The 15,883-nt window shown below is 41.1% G+C and overlaps 1 protein-coding gene and 1 pseudogene across 1 annotated transcript; both read right to left on the reverse strand.

The window, feature by feature from the left end:
- Positions 1–2,518: 2,518 nt before the first annotated feature.
- Positions 2,519–2,681, reverse strand: LOC115936162 (uncharacterized; annotated as a pseudogene).
- Positions 2,682–10,623: 7,942 nt separating this feature from the next.
- On the reverse strand, positions 10,624–12,069 carry LOC101143155 (eukaryotic translation initiation factor 2 subunit 2-like). The gene has a single exon (XM_055352494.2). It carries the CDS (start codon positions 11,923–11,925, stop codon positions 10,954–10,956), a length of 972 nt encoding a protein of 323 aa, XP_055208469.1. The 5' UTR covers positions 11,926–12,069; the 3' UTR covers positions 10,624–10,953.
- Between the last annotated feature and the right edge of the window lie 3,814 nt (positions 12,070–15,883).

The raw sequence follows: 15,883 nt of genomic DNA on the forward strand, positions 1-15,883 counted from the left end.
CAAGAAGTTTGCAGAACTCCAAATAGGATAAGTCAGGAGAGATCCATGTCGAGACATATATAAACTGTCCAAAACTGAAGAGAGGATCTTGGAAGCAGAAAGACAGTGGCAATCAGAGAAATGCAAATCCAAATCACAGTGAGATACCACTTCACATCCAGAAGGATGGCTATAACAAAAAATACAGAAAAAAAAAAGTGGTGTTGGGGATGCTGGAAAATGGGAACCTTCTTGTTTTCTGAGATGGAGTGTCGTTCTGTCACCCAGGCTGGAGTGCAGTGGTGCTATCTCAGCTCACTGCAACCTCCACCTTTTGGGTTCCAGTGATTCTCCTGCCTCAGCCTCTGGAGTAGCTGGGATTACAGGTGCTTACCATCACACCCAGCTAATTTTTTTTTCTGGCTAATTTTTATATTTTTAGTAGAAATGGGGTTTCGCCATGTTGCCCAGGTTAGTCTTGAGCTCCTGATCTCAAGTGATCCACCTGTCTTGGCCTCCCAAAGTACTAAGATTTCAGGCGTGAGCCACCCCGCCCAGCCTGAAAATGGGAACCTTGTACATTGCTCATGGGAATGTAAAATGGTTCAGCCACTGTAGACAAAGAGTTTGGTGGTTCCTGAAAAAGATAAACAGAATTACCATATAGCCCAGCAATTCCATTCCTAGCTGTCTTCCCAAGAGAAAAGAAAACATGCATCCACAAAAATTTATACACAGATGCTATAGCAGCACTATTCACAATGACCCAATGGTGTAAACAACCCATCAATATATGAATGGATAAACAAAATGATTATATACATATGATAGATTACTCAGCCATAAAGATGGAAGTACAGATACAGGCTACCATATGGATAAACCTCGAAAACATTATGCTAAGTGAAAGAAGACACAAAAGTTCACATATTCTATGATTCCAGTTTTATGAAATATCCAGAATAGGTAAATTCATAGAGTCAGCAGACTGGTGGTGGTTAAATCTGGTGTGAGGGGAATGAAGAGTGACTGCTTAATGGGTATGGGATTTTCTTCTGGGGTGTTGGAAATATGTTGGAACTAGCCTGTAATCCCAGCACTTTGGGAGGCCAAGGAGGGCGGATTACCTGAGGTCAACAGTTTGAGACCAGCCTGAGCAACATTGTGAAACCCCGTCTCTACTAAAAATACAAAAAACAGCCAGGTGTGTTGTCGGGTGCCTGTAATCCCAGCTACTCGGGAGGCTGAGGCAGGAGAATCGCTTGAATTTGGGAGGCAGAGGTCACAGTGAGCCGAGATTGCACCACTGCACTTCAGCCTGAGTGACAGAATGATACTCTTTTTCTTGTTTGTTTTTGAGACAGAGTTTTGTCCTTGTTGCCCAGGCTGGAGTGCAATGGCGCAATCTCGGCTCACTGCAACCTCCGCCTCCCAGGTTCAAGCGATTCTCCTGCCTCAGCCTCCCGAGTAGCTGGGATTACAGGCGCCTGCCAATATGCCCGGCTGATTTTTGTATTTTTAGTAGAGACAGGGTTTCTCCATGTTGGTCAGGCTGGTCTCGAACTCCCGACCTCAGATGATTCACCCACCTCGGCCTCCCAAAATGCTGGGATTACAGGCAGGAGCCACTGCACCTGGCCAGGGTTCTTACACTATATATGAATCAGTATAATAATTTTTGAAAGTAGACCATGATTAATTCATGATGTATATTGTAAGCCTTTGGGCAATAACTAGGCAAAAATTTTAATGGATATAAAACAGATTCATAAAAGTACTCAGTTAATTTTAGAATTACAGAAAATCAGGAAAAGGGGACAAAGAACAAAGAAAACAAACAGAAAATAAGTAGCAAATGGATATATTTAAGCCCAATAACCACATTAAATGTAAGTGGTTTAAATAAACTAAAAGATAGATCATCAGATTGGATAAAAAGTAATTATAATCTATCTACAAGAATCCCACTTCAAATAGAAAAGATATATACAGATAAACAAGAAAAGGATGGGAAAAGATACACAAACCCTCATCAAAAGAAAGCTGGAGTGTCTATATTACTACCAAAGTTGACTTTAGAATGAGGAATGTCACCACGGATAAAAAGGAACACTATATAATGATAAAAATGTTAATTCACAAAGAGGTATAACAATTCTACATATGTATGTACCTAACAACAGAGGTGCTAGAAACTGACAGGACTGAAAGGAGAAATAAACAAATCCACAGTAATAGCTAGAGACTTGAGCATTTTAAGTAACAGAACTAGAGAGAAAATCAATAAAGATATTGAAGACCTGACAACTCTGTCAACCACCTTGACCTAATGAATATTCATAGAACAATATACTCAACAATAGGGGAATATATTATTTGTGAAGTGCTTGAAACATTCAAACAATATGAACTATATTCTGGGTCATTAAAAAACAACTCCACAAGTTTTAAAGAATTGAAATCATACAAGTATGAAGTCAATACATACAACCTGAAGTCAATAATACACACAACTTGAAGTCAATACAAGTCATACAACTTGAAGTCAATAATACATAGTTGGGGATTTTCCAACTATGTATTATTGACTTCAAGTTTAACTCAATTTTAAGTCAAGTTTAATTCCCCAAATATGTCCAAATATTTGGAAATTAAACAACACACTTCTACACTTGATCTTGGCCAAAAGGCCGAGAAACGATAAACAATACACTTCTAAACCTACTGATCAAAGAGGAAATCACATGTAAAACTAGAACATTTTAAACGGTGGCTTGTGCCCATAATCTCAGCTACTCTGGAGGCTGAGGCAGAGGATCACTTGAGGTCCGGAATGTGAGAGCAGCCTGGGCAACATAGCAAGACCCCATCTCTAGAAAACAAAAAAAATTAAAAATTTGGCTGGGTGCAGTGGCTCATGCCTTTCATCCAACACTTTGGGAGTCAAAGGCAGGCAGATCACTTGAGCTTGGGAGTTCAAGACCAGCCTAGGCAATCTGGTGGGACCCCCATCTCTACCAAAAATAGAAAAAATTATCTGGGGGTGGTGGAGCATGTCTCTATTCCCAGCTTCTTGGGGAGGCTGAGGTGGGAGGATTGCTTGAGCCCAGGAGGCGGAGGTGGCAGTGAGCCGAGATTGTGCCACAGCATCTTGGCCTGAGTGATGGAGTGAGATCCCATTTCAAACAAAAAAAAATTAGCTGAGTATGGTGACACACACTGTAGTCCCAGCTGAGGCTAAGGCAGGAGGATCACTTGATACATATATGCATACATACATACATACATATATGTATGTAGGTATAGTTATATAATATATGTAGGTATGTACAACTATAAATTTCTTCCTCAGCACTGCTTTAGTTACATCCCATAAATTTTGGTATGTTGTATATTTGTTTCATTCCTCTCATGGTATTTTATAATATCCCTTGTGACTTTTTCTTTAACCAACAGGTTATTTAGGAGTGTGTTGTCTAATTTCCTCATATTTGTGAACTTCTCAAATGTCCTTCTGTTGTTTATTTCTAATTTTGTTCCATTATAGTTGGAGAAAAATACTTGGTATTACTGCAATCAATTTAAATGTATTGAGATTTGTTTTATGGCCTAACATATGGTCTATCCTGGAAATGTTCCATCCCCACTTGAGAAAAATGTATCTTATACTGTTGTTTGGTAGAATGTTCTATAAAAATCTGTTAGGTCTAATTGGATTATAGTATTGTTCAAGTCTTTTATTACCCTCTTGATCTTCCGCCTATTTGTTTTATTAGTAAAAGTGGCATATTTAAGTCTCCAACTGTTACTTTTTAATTGTCTGTTTCTCTCTCCAATTCTGTTATTTTTTTGTTTCATGTATTTTGGGGTTCTGTTATTACATATGTTTGTAGTTATGCCTTGCTAATAAATTGATATTTTATCATTAAAATATATCCCTTTTTATAACTGGTAACAATTTTTGCCTTAAAATCTATTTTGTGGGATATTAGAATAGCCACTGCAGGTCTCTCTGAGTTACTGTATGCATGGTATAGCTTTTGCCATCTTTTTTTTTTTTTTTTTTTTGAGACGGAGTCTCACTTGTCACCCAGGCTGGAGGGCAATGGCATGGTCTCGGCTCATTGCAACCTCCGCCTCCAAGGTTCAAGCAATTCTCCTGCCTCAGCCACCTAAGTAGCTGGGATTACAGGCTCATGCCACCATACCCGGCTGATTTTTGTATTTTTAGTAGAGACAGCGTTCACTATGTTGGTCAAGCTGGTCTCGAACTCCTGACCTCGTGATCCACCTGCCTTGGCCTCTCAAAGTGCTGGGATTACAGGCGTGAGCCACCACGCCTGGCTGCCAACCTTTTACTTTCAACATATTCATGTCTTTGAATCTAGTATGTCACTTGTAAGACAATATATAGTTGAATCATTTTTTAAATCCATTCTGCCATTCTCTTACTTTTGACTGGGGTGTTTAATCAATTTCAAGTCATTACTATTAAGGAAGGAATTATGTCTGCCATTTTTCTATGTTTTCTATATGTCTTATGTCATTTTTTCTTTCTATTTTCCATTATTGTCCTCTTTTGTATTAAATAGATATTTTCTAATATACCATTTTCATTCCTTTGTCATTTCTTTTTTTTTTTTACTATGTATATTTTTGAGTCATTTCCCTTGTTTTGGAGATTACAATTAACAACTTAATTTAACAATCTAGTTTAGGTTACTACCAACTTAATATCGATAGTATACAAAATCTAGCTCCTGTGTAGCTCTGTTCCCTTTCCCCTTCTTTGCAATGTTGTCATAATTACATCTCCATACATTGTGTGCCCATCAGCACAGGTTTATAATGATAACTTTATGCAGTAGTCTTTAAAATCATTTAAAAGAAAAAAAGAATTATAAGCAAAAATATATTCATATGGTCTTTTATATTTATCTATTTAGTTACCTTTACCAGTGCTCTTTATTTCTTCATGTGGTCTCAAATTACTGTCTCGTGTTCCTTCATTTCAACTTGATGGACTCCCTTTAGTATTTCTTGTGTGACAGGTTTGCTAATGACAAATCGTCTCAGTTTTGTTTATCTGGGAATGACTTACATTTTGCTTCATCTTTGAAGGTTGGTTTTGTTGGACATAAAATTCTTGGTTGACAGTCTTTTTTTTCAGCACTTTGAATGTCATCCTATGGCTTTCTGGCCTCCATGGTTGCTGATAAGAAGTCAGCTGTTAATCATGTGAAGGAACTCTTCTAAATGATTAATTGCATTTCTCTTTCTTCAAGACTCTTTCTTTGGATTTTGACAGTTTGATTATGATGATGTGTATAGGTGTGGATCTTTTTAAGTTTGTCCTAGTTGGAGTTCATTGAGCTTCTTGGATATGGAGATAAATGTTTTTCAGCAAATTTATTTTGTTTTTCAGCAAAAAATGTTTTTCAGCAAATTGTTTCTTCAAATATTATTTCTGTCCTTTTCTCTTCTACTAGGACTCTCATTATGTGTATGTTGGTATACTTGATAATGTCCCACAGGTCTCTGATGTTCTATTCATTTTTATTTATCCTTCTTCCTTTCTGTTCCTCAGACTAGACAATCACAATTGATTTTTCTTCAATTTTTCTTCAGCTGACTTTTTAAGAACTTCAAGATGTCTCCTGCATGAACTTGTAGGTTTTGTTTGTGAGTTATTGTTGACTCTAAAGGAATACCTCGTTGCAGAAACAGGAACCAGGTCTAGGAGTTTTACTGTCAAGTCATATAAATATGCCTGACAGTAGGACTTGAGCCATTTAATATATTCTTCACTGATAATTCTGGCGTTTCCTAGAGATCCAATGGATCCAAAAAGACTTTTGCTGAGTCTTGGTTTTTACTTAATCACATTTGCTTGTGAGTCCCTCTAGTGAATTTTTAATTTCAGTTATTGCACTTTTTAACATTTTTAAAAACATGATTTCCTTTAATGCTTTGAACACATTTAAAATATCTTCAAGGATAGTTTCTATAGATTGCTATTTTCCTGTGTAAGAACAATATTTTATTTCTTTGCTTGTCTCATAATTTTATACAGAAACCTGACATTTCTTTTTTGTTGTTGTTTTTTGAGACGGAGTCTCACTGTTGCCTAGGCTGGAGTGCACTGTTGCTATCTCAGCTCACTGCAACCTCTGCCTCCCGGACTTAAGCAGGTCTCATGCCTCAGTTTCCCGAGTAGCTGAGACTAAAGGCATGTGCCACCACGCCTGGCTAATTTTTGTATTTTTGGTAGAGACGAGGTTTCACCATGTTGGCCAGGCTGGTCTCAACCTCCTGACCTCAAATGACCCGCCTGCCTCAGCCTCTCAAAGTGCTGGGATTACAGGCATGAAACACCATGCCGGGCCAAAAACTGACATTTCTAATAATACAATGTGACTACTCTGGAAATCAAAGTATTTCCCCTTCTAAGGACTTGTTGATGTTGTTTTTTTGTTGTTGTTGATGTTGGTTTTTTTTTTAGTGGCTTTTCCAAATGAATCTGTGAAGTATGTCTTCTTTGTCACTGAATTCTCTGCTCACTTAGCTTAGTGGTCAGCTAGTGATTAGACAGTTACTTAAATGACTTAATCTATTTACCCTCCCAGCCATTTCCAAGAGGCTCTGTGTATGTTTGTGTTGGGGCACCCTTCACACTCAGGCAGGCATTTAAAAATGCTGACTTAGCTTTCGTCATTTTTTTGCAGTGCCTTAAGGTCAGCCAGATGTTGTGTTAGAACTTAGGACCTTCTTAGGTCTTTCCTGGCATGTGGACAGATTTGAGCATGAACATAAGCCCATGTATGTGCGTGGCCTTCTAGAGTCCCATGAATATGTCAGCAGTTTTTTTGTTTTTTTGAGATGGAGCTTAGCTTTTGTTGCCCTGTCTGGAGTGCAATGGCGCAATCTCGGCTCACTGCAACCTCCGCCTCCTGGGTTCAAGCAGTTCTCCTGCCTCAGCATCCCGAGTAGCTGGGATTACAGGTGCCCGCCACCATGCCTGGATAATTTTTGTATTTTTAGTAGAGATAGGGTTTCACCACGTTGGTCAGGCTAGTCTCGAACTTCGGACCTCAGGTGATCCGCCAGCCCTGGCCTCCCAAAGTGCTGGATTACAGGCATAAGCCACTGCACCCAGCCCCTAATTTTTGTATTTTTAGTGGAGACGGGGTTTCACCATGTTGGCCAGGCTGGTCTCGAACTCCTGACCTCAGGTGATCTGCCTGTCTCAGCCTCCCAAAGTGCTGGGATTACAGTTGTGCGCCACTGCACCCAGTCATGTCAGCAGTCTTGAAAGCCTCCTATGGACACCTCATTCCCCAGCTCTTCTTTCGATGGTTTTTTGTGTTTTGTTTGTTTGTTTGTTTGTTTGTTTTGGCTGGGGGGCAGCTTGTTTGCTTCAAATGTTATCACTACCTTAGTTAGCTGCATGTTAGCCATGCTACTGATTATTTTCAACAAATGTCCCAGGTGAAAAGCTATTCTCACCGAGCGTGGTCTGAGTTGGGTCAAACATAGGCAAACATTTGTTTTTTTTTTTTCTTTAGAGACAGGGTCTTGCTCTATCACCCAGGTTGGAGTGCAGTGGTGTGACCATAGCTCACTGAAGCCTCGAACTCCTGGGCTCAAGCAATTGTCCTGCTTCAGCCTCCTGAGTCGCTGAGACTACAGGTGTGTGCCACCACACCTTTTTTTTATTTTTTGTAGGGGCAGTGTCTCACTCTGTTGCCCAGGCTGGTCTTGAACGCCTAGCCTCACACAATCCTTCCACCTCAGCCTCCCAAAGCAATGGGATTATAGGCCTGAGCCACCGTGGCTGGCCAAGGCAAGTCTTGTGAATGAGGGTTTCCAGGGAATTGTCAGACAGGCCAAATAAGGACAGTTCTTAAATAATGCTATTTTGGGGATCTCCAAACCCATTCGGTCCTAGCAAGTGGCTGCTAGGCTACTGGTCTTCACTATGATTATAGAACTGTTGGTTTTGAAGACTAATGAGGAATTGAGGAGAGTGTTGAGAATAAGCCAAGTTAAAACGCCACAAAGCTCACCATTCTTACTGAGATACAGCCTTAAAAAAAAAAAAAGTTCCTTGGGTTGTTGCAAAGCTTTGGTTAATTTCAGAATTCTGAAAATTTTTATTTTACAAGTTATCTCAATATTCTCATTGCTTTTATGGACGAATAGGTTTTTAGAGGCCCTTATGCCATCATTCCTACTGACCTCACCTCATTCAGTTATTTGAAGGCATCATGCCATTGTCTGCTTCAATTTTTTCTGTTGCAAAATCATAGTCAGTTTAATTATTGTTCCTATGAAAATAATCTTTTTCTCCTTGGTTACTTTTTTTTGTGCTTTGAGACAGGGTCTGGCTCTGTCACTCAGTCTGGAATGCAATGGCACGATTTCAGCTCACTCCAACCTCCATCTCCCAGGCTCAAGCCATCCTCCTACCTCAGCCTCCTGAGTAGCTAAGAATATAGATAGGCACGCACCATCATGCCCAGTTAGTTTTTGTATTTTTAGTAGAGACAGGGTTTTGCTATATTGCCCAGGCTGGTCTTGAACTCCTGGGCTCAAAGCAATCTACCTGCCTCTGCTCTTTGGTTAGTTTTAAGATATTTCTTTATCTGGTTTTTAGCAGTTTTTCTCTGATATACCTCAGTGTGACTTTGTATGTATCCTGCTTAGGGTTTATACAGTGCTATAGACCTAATTGTGTCTCCCCACCCCCCAATCCACATATTGAAGCCCTAACTCTCAATGTGAATGTATTTGGAAATAGGCCCTATAAGGAGTGAATTAAGGTTTAATGAGGTCTTGAGGGTGGGGTTCTGATACTACAGAATGTGTGCTTGTAAAGAAATACCAGAGAGCGCCCTTTACCCCGCATCTGACTCTGCCATGTAAGAACACAGCGAAAAAGCACCATCTGCAACCCAGGAAGTGAGCTCTCACCAGAACCCAACTGTGCTGGCACCCTGATCCCAGACTTCCAGCCTCCACAATTTGAAAACATTTCTGTGCAAGCCACCCATTCTGGCTGGGCATGGTGGCTCACACCTGTAATCCCAGAACTTTGGGAGGCCAAGCCAGAAGGATCACCTGAGGTCAGGAGTTCGAGACCAGTCTGGCTAACATGGTGAAACTACGTCTCTACTAAAAATACAAAAATTAGCCAGGCATGATAGCACGCACCTGTAGTCTCAGCTACTTGGGAGGCTGAGGCACGAGAATGGCTTGAACCTGGGAGGCGGAGGTTGCAGTGAGCTGAGGTTGCGCCACTCTGCTCCAGACTGAGCAAAACTCCATCTAAAAAAAAAGCCACCCATTCTATGGTATTTTATGGCAGCATGAGCTGACTAATACATACAGCTTCAGTCCCATTCTTTTTTTCCGAGATGCCAGTTACATGTATGTTAGACTTCTTTACCATAACCTCTTTATGTTTCTCATCCTTTTGCCTACCCATGCCTTAGTAACAGATGACCCTTAAATAATGCAGTGGTTAGGGTGCTGTCCCACCCCATGCAGTCGAAAATTTGTGTATAACTTTTTTTTTTTTTTTAAGATGGAGTCTTGCTTTGTCGCCAGGCTGGAGCGCAGTGGGATGATCTTGGCTCACTGCAACGTCCGCCTCCTGGGTTCAGGGTTCAAGCGATTCTCCTGCCTCAGCCTCCCGAGTAGCTGGGATTACAGGTGTGAGCTACCGTGCCCAGCCATGTATAACTTTTGACTCCCCCCAGAGCTCAGCTATGAATAGCTTACTGTTGGCTGGAAGCCTTACTGATAACATAAACAGTCCATTAACACATATTTTGTATATGTATTATATACTGTATTCTTACAATAAGTAAGCTACAGGGAATAAGATGTTATTTAAAAAGTCATAAGGAAAATATATTTACTATTAAGTGGAAGCGGATCATCATAAAGGTATTTGTCTTTATGGTCTTCATGCTGAGGAGGAGGAAAAGGAGGAAGAGGAAGAAGAGGAGGGGGAGGAGCAGGAGGAAGGGTTGGTCTTGCTGTCTCAGGAGCAGCAGAGGTGGAAGAAAATCTATGTGTAAGTGGATCCACACGGTTCAAGCCCATGTTTTTCAAGGGTCAACTGTAACTATTTTCTTACAACTATCACCCAGTCTTTTTCTCTTTTTAACTGACTAGCCAGTAAGTAAATCCATCTCGTTTGTAATTTTTTGCATTTTTCAATTCTAGAATTTCCATCCGATTACTTTTTATAGTTTCCAGCCAAAGTACTCCATCTTGTCTTTAAAGTTTTTGAAAATTCAATTTTTAAAAATCTTGTTTGGGCTGGGCCTGGTGGCTCTGGCCTATAATCCCTGCACTTTGGGAGGCTGAGATGGAAGGATTGCTTGATGCCAGGAGTTCAGGACCAGCCTGGGCAACATAGGGAGACCCCGTCTCTACAAAACATTTAAAAATTACACCAGTATGGTGGCATGCACCTGTAGTCCTAGCTACTTGGGAGGCTGAGGTGGGAGGATCACCTGAGCCCAGGAGTTGAAGCTGCAGTGAGATATAATCACACCACTGCACTCCAGCCTAGATACAGAGCAAGACCCTGTCTCAAAATCTTGTTTTGCAACTCCATTAGCTGTATGGTGCTTTTTTTTTTCACTGTTATAATAACTTTAATTTATCTTGCATTTTACAGAAATCTATGAACAATTTTTAAAAAGCACCTCCTTACCTCATATCATGTTTCTCTGACAGGTGTTAAATTAGGCAATGAGTATGTCAACAGCTTGAGCATCAGCGTCTTGTAAGGACTTCAGACCAATCAACCACTCGCCAAAAATCTTGGCAGGTTTTTTATCTTGTTTTTAATACAATGGTATATCCACTCTGATGGCAAACCTGTCCAGCCACATCTCCACAACACGCTTTGCAAAATCAGTGATTAGCAAATTAGTTAGCTTTGGCTCGGAGGTGTGCTCACTTGCCCATGACAGCCTGGTAGCCGGTTTTGATGCTGGCAACAGAACATCTAGAATGACAAGTTTCGCACTGTAGGAAATAGATTCGCGTGTCCTTCTGCAGGATTGTGTCCAGTAATCGGCACGTGTGACAAGTGACATATTCCTTGATATATCTTCTCAAGACATTTTCTGTCTGTTTCTGTTGGAATCTTCCTTTGATTACAAGTTGGTTATTACCATCTATAGAACCATTTGTACTCAATTCAGCCAACAAAAATGCACGGAGATGTTTGGGCTGATGATGTAATAGTTTACAGATATGTGTAAAGTTGACAAAAGACGTTTTCTTGGTTCCTACTCGGACGACCTGTGGAGGTTTCATGACAAATTTCCTTATCTCCCCAGCAACCATATCTGGCTTCTTTTCCCTCATGATGTTGAACACTCGATTCAGTAGCTCCTCATATGTGTAGTCTCTTTCTGAGCCTGCCCAAGCAGGGCCTGTCTGATTACTGAATGAGATACCATCATCTTTTTTGCTGTCTTCCTCTTCTAGAACTTCATCTTTCTCTAGTATTTCATCCTCATCTGGGAACTTGACCTTCTTCTTTTTCTTCTTTTTATTGCCAAGCATAATGTCAAGGTCATTCTCTGGTTCAGTTGGTTCTTGAACATCACTTTCAATCTTAAGATCCTTTACACCTTCTTCAGCTTCATCAATATCAAATACCTTTTTAGTTTTTTTCTTTTTCTTTTGATTAAACAAGTTCAAATCATCTAGATCACCAGCAGCATCTTTTTTCCTAGTGTCCTCTTCATCAGCTTCCAAATCTTTGTCCTCAGTTGGCTCTGGTTCCACTTCTTTTGTTTCTGAAGGCTGGGTTATCTCTGTTTGGGTATCCGCTTCCTCATCTAACATAAAAGGCTTCTTTTTCTTCTTTTTCTTTTTGCTCATAGTAGGATCAAAAATCATCTCGTCCCCAGACATGGCTGCGGCTCGAGTGGGCTTGGCACGGACGGGAAGTCAGACGGGTCACCCAGATCCCGGCTGCAGCGCTGCTCCTGCCGGTACCTCTCCCACCACCGCACTGGTGCTTTGTTGTTGTTTTTTTTTTTCTTTCTTTCTATTGTCTGTCTTTTCTCGTGGTTTTGGATCAAGGGCTATCTCCTTGTATATCAGGGTTTTTTGTTTGTTTGTTTGTTTTTTTGTTTTTTTTTTTTTTTTGAGATGGAGTCTTGCTCTGTCGCCCAGGCTGGAGTGCAATGGCAGGATCTCGGCTCACTGCAACCTCTGCCTCCTGGGTTCAAGCGATTCTCCTGCCTCAGCCTCCAAAGTAGCTAGGACTAGAGGCGTCTGCTACCACACCCAGCTAATTTTTTGTATTTTTAGTAGAGACAGTGTTTCGCCGTGTTAGCCAGGATGGTCTCGATTTCCTGACCTCGTGATCCACCCGCCTCGGCCTCCCAAAGTGGTGGGATTACAGGCGTGAGCCATTGCGCCTGGCCCGTATACCAGGTTCTTTTTTTAAGGAGTGTAAACAGCTATATTTTATGGGTGCACAATACTTCTAAAATTGTAACATTTAAGAACTTTTTCATATCTGCTAATTAATTCTACGAACAATATTGATGCCTCTTTAATATACGATAGGACATTATTTACTTATTTTCTTTTTAAAATTTTTTTAATTAAAAAAAAAAGACTATTGGCTGGGTGCAGTGGCTCATGCCTGTAATCCCAGCGCTTTGGGAGGCCAAGGCGGGCAATCACCTGAGGTCGAGAGTTTGAGACCAGCCTGGCCAACGTGGTGAAACCCCATCTCTACTAAAAATACAAAAATTTAGCCAGGCATGGTGGAAGGCACTTGTAATCTCAGCTACTCGGGAGGCTGAGGCAGGAGAATCGCTTGAACCTGGGTAGCGGAGGTTGCAGTGAGCTGAGATTGCCCTATTACACTCCAGCCTGGGCAACAAGAGCAAAACTTCATCTCAAAAAAAAGAAGAACCTAGTAACAGTACACTTTCAATTCTTCTCTTTAATCTTTTCTATGATTGTTTTTATTTATAAATGTGCAATAAACCCATAATACATTCCACTATATTTCTTTTTGAAAGTCAATAATTTTTATAGAGATCAAAAATAAAAGTAAAAAAGTTTTTATATTTAATTTTAGTCATTTCCAGAAATCTTCATTTTTTGTGTGTAGATTTCTTTGCTTTGTGTATAATACCAGATTCTGTGATATCATATTCCTCTTGCTTAAAGAACTTCCTTTTTTTTTTTTTTTTTTTGAGACAAGCTCTTGCTTTGTCACCCAGGCTAGAGCATAGTGGCATGATCACAGCTCACTGCAGCCTCTACCTCTTGGGCTCAAGCAGTCCTCCCACCCCAGCCTCCCAAGGAGCTGGGACTACAGGTGTGCACCACCACGCCTGGCTAATTCTTTTCTTTTTCCTGTAGAGACAAGGTCTCACTATATTGCCCAGGCTGGTCTCAAACTCCTGGGCTCAAGTGATCCACCTTGGCTCCCAAAGTGCTGGGATTACAGACGTGAACGACCGTGCCTGGCCTAAGAACTCTCTTTAACATTTCTTTTCTTTCTTTCTTTCTTTTTTTTTTGAGATGGAGTTTCACTCTTGTTGCCCAGGCTGGAGTGCAATAGTGTGATTTCGGCTCACCACAACCTCTGCCTCCCGGGTTCAAGCGATTCTCCTGCCTCAGCCTCCCGAGTAGCTAGGATTATAGGCATGTACCACCATGCCTGGCTAATTTTTGTATTTTTAGTAGAGATGGGGCTTCTCCATGTTGGTCAGGCTGGTCTTGAACTCCCGACCTCAGGTGATCCGCTCACCTCGGCTTCCCAAAGTGCTGGGATTATAGGCAGGAGCCACTGTGCCTGGCCAATATTTCTTATAGTACAGGACTGTTGGTAATAAATTGTTAGGTTTGTTTTCTAAAGAAGTATTCATTTTGCCTTCATTTTTGAAAAGTATTTTCATTGAGTATAGAACTCTGGTTAAAAGTGGGTTTTTTCAATATTTTTAAAATGTCACTTTATTGTCTTCTGGTTTGCACAGTTTCTAATGAAAAACCTGGTATAATTCTTATCTTCGTTCCTCTGCATTTAATGTGCCTTCTGTTTTTGGTCGTCTTCAAAATTTTCTCTTTCTCTTTGGTTTTCAGTAGTGTGGTGGGCGGCTAGGTTGCTAGAGGGTGTTTCTTTTCTTTTGAGACAAGCATCTTGCTCTGTTGTCCAGGCTGGAGTACAGTGGTATGATTACAGCTCACTGCAGCCTCGAACTCCTGGGCAGGAGTCAGTACAGAACAGCAAATGTTGAGGTTTCACAGGGGCCTCTCTGGAAACCTCACCCTCAAGGCCCTGGCTTGTCTTAAAGAGCTCTGAAATGCCTCTGGGATCATCCTTCCATTGCCTTAATAAATGGAACCTGGCTTTCCTCTATTCCTACAATCTCTTTAGCAAATTGTTGCTTGGCTATGGCCTTGGTTTGCTCTCCTAAAGATGCCTTTTCACTCTTTACCAGGCCAGGCTGTGAATTTTCTAAATCTTTTTTCTCTGCTTTCCTTTTAGTGATAAATTCAATCTTTAAATTATTTCTCATCAGGCCTGGTGCGGTGGCTCACGCCTGTAATCCCAGCACTTTGGGAGGCTGAGGTAGGTGGATCACTTGAGGCCAGGAGTTCGAGACCATCCTGGCCAATATGGTGAAACCCTGTCTCTACTAAAAATACAAAAATCAGCCAGACGTGGTGCTGCACGCCAGTAATCCCAGCTACCAGGGAGGCTGAGGCAGGAGAATCACTTGAACCCGGGAGGTGGAGCATGCAGTGAGCTGAAATGGCGCCATAGCACTCTAGCCTGAGCGACAGAGCCAGACTCCATCTCAAAAAAGAAAAAGAACGAAATACAATTAATTATTTCTCATCAGTTCTTTGGTAGGGGTAAAAAAATTCTTTCTATCGTCTCATATCTTACTACATGCAGTTAAAAGTAGCCACGAAGCTCCTTCAATATTTTTCATCTTAGAGATTTTTTCCACTAGATATTCTATTTATTTTTTATTATTATTTTTTTGAGATGGAGTTTCACTCTTGTCACCCAGGTTGGAGTGCAATGGTGCAGTCTTGGCTCGCTGCAAGCTCCACCTTCTGGGTTCAAGAGATTTTCCTGCCTCAGTCTCCCAATTAGCTGGGATTACAGGCGTGCGCCACCATGCCCGGCTAATTTTTGTATTTTTAGTAGAGACGAGGTTTCACCATATTGGTAAGGCTGGTCTTGAACTTCTGACCTCAGGTGATTCACCCACCTTGGGCTCCCAAAGTGCTGGGATCACAGGCATGAGCCACCACGCCTGGCCTACTGTCCATATTTCTATGAACATTCTAAACAACATCACTGTAGTAATCTCTAGGAAGGTCCAAACTTTGCCGACAGCTTTTCTCTTCTTCTGAGCCTTCTTAAGAATTGCCCTTAGTGCTTCATTCATGGCAGTCTAGGTGTTTTCTAGCCTGCTCCTCTAGATTCTTCCAGCCTCTATGCATTACCCAGTTCCAAAATTGCTTCCACATTTTCAGGCATTTGTTATAGCATCAGCCCTGCTTCTTGGTACCAGTTTTCTGTCTTGGTCCATTTTGTGCTGCTATAAGAGAATATCTGAAGACTAGTTAACTTATAAAGAAGAAAATGTATTTAGCTCCCAAACTTTCAAGTTCTGGAGCCTGGAAAGTCCAATATGAAGGTGCCAGCATCTAATGAGGGCTTTCCTGCCACATCATCCCATGGCGGAAAATGAGAGGGTGGGAAAGGATGAGAGAGGGCTGAACTCGATTTTATAACAAACCCACTATCTTGACAATGAACCCACTCCCGTGATAACAACCTTAATCCATTCATGAAGGCAGATCACTCATGACCTAATCACCTCTT

The sequence above is a fragment of the Gorilla gorilla genome, chromosome 8 (genome assembly GCF_029281585.2).
Source record: "Gorilla gorilla gorilla isolate KB3781 chromosome 8, NHGRI_mGorGor1-v2.1_pri, whole genome shotgun sequence".
NCBI classification, from domain to species: Eukaryota; Metazoa; Chordata; class Mammalia; order Primates; family Hominidae; genus Gorilla; species Gorilla gorilla.

Excerpts from the sequence above, each read along its gene's own strand:
- LOC101143155 (XM_055352494.2), bottom strand. The coding sequence starts at position 11,925 with ATGTCTGGGGACGAGATGATTTTTGATCCTACTATGAGCAAAAAGAAA.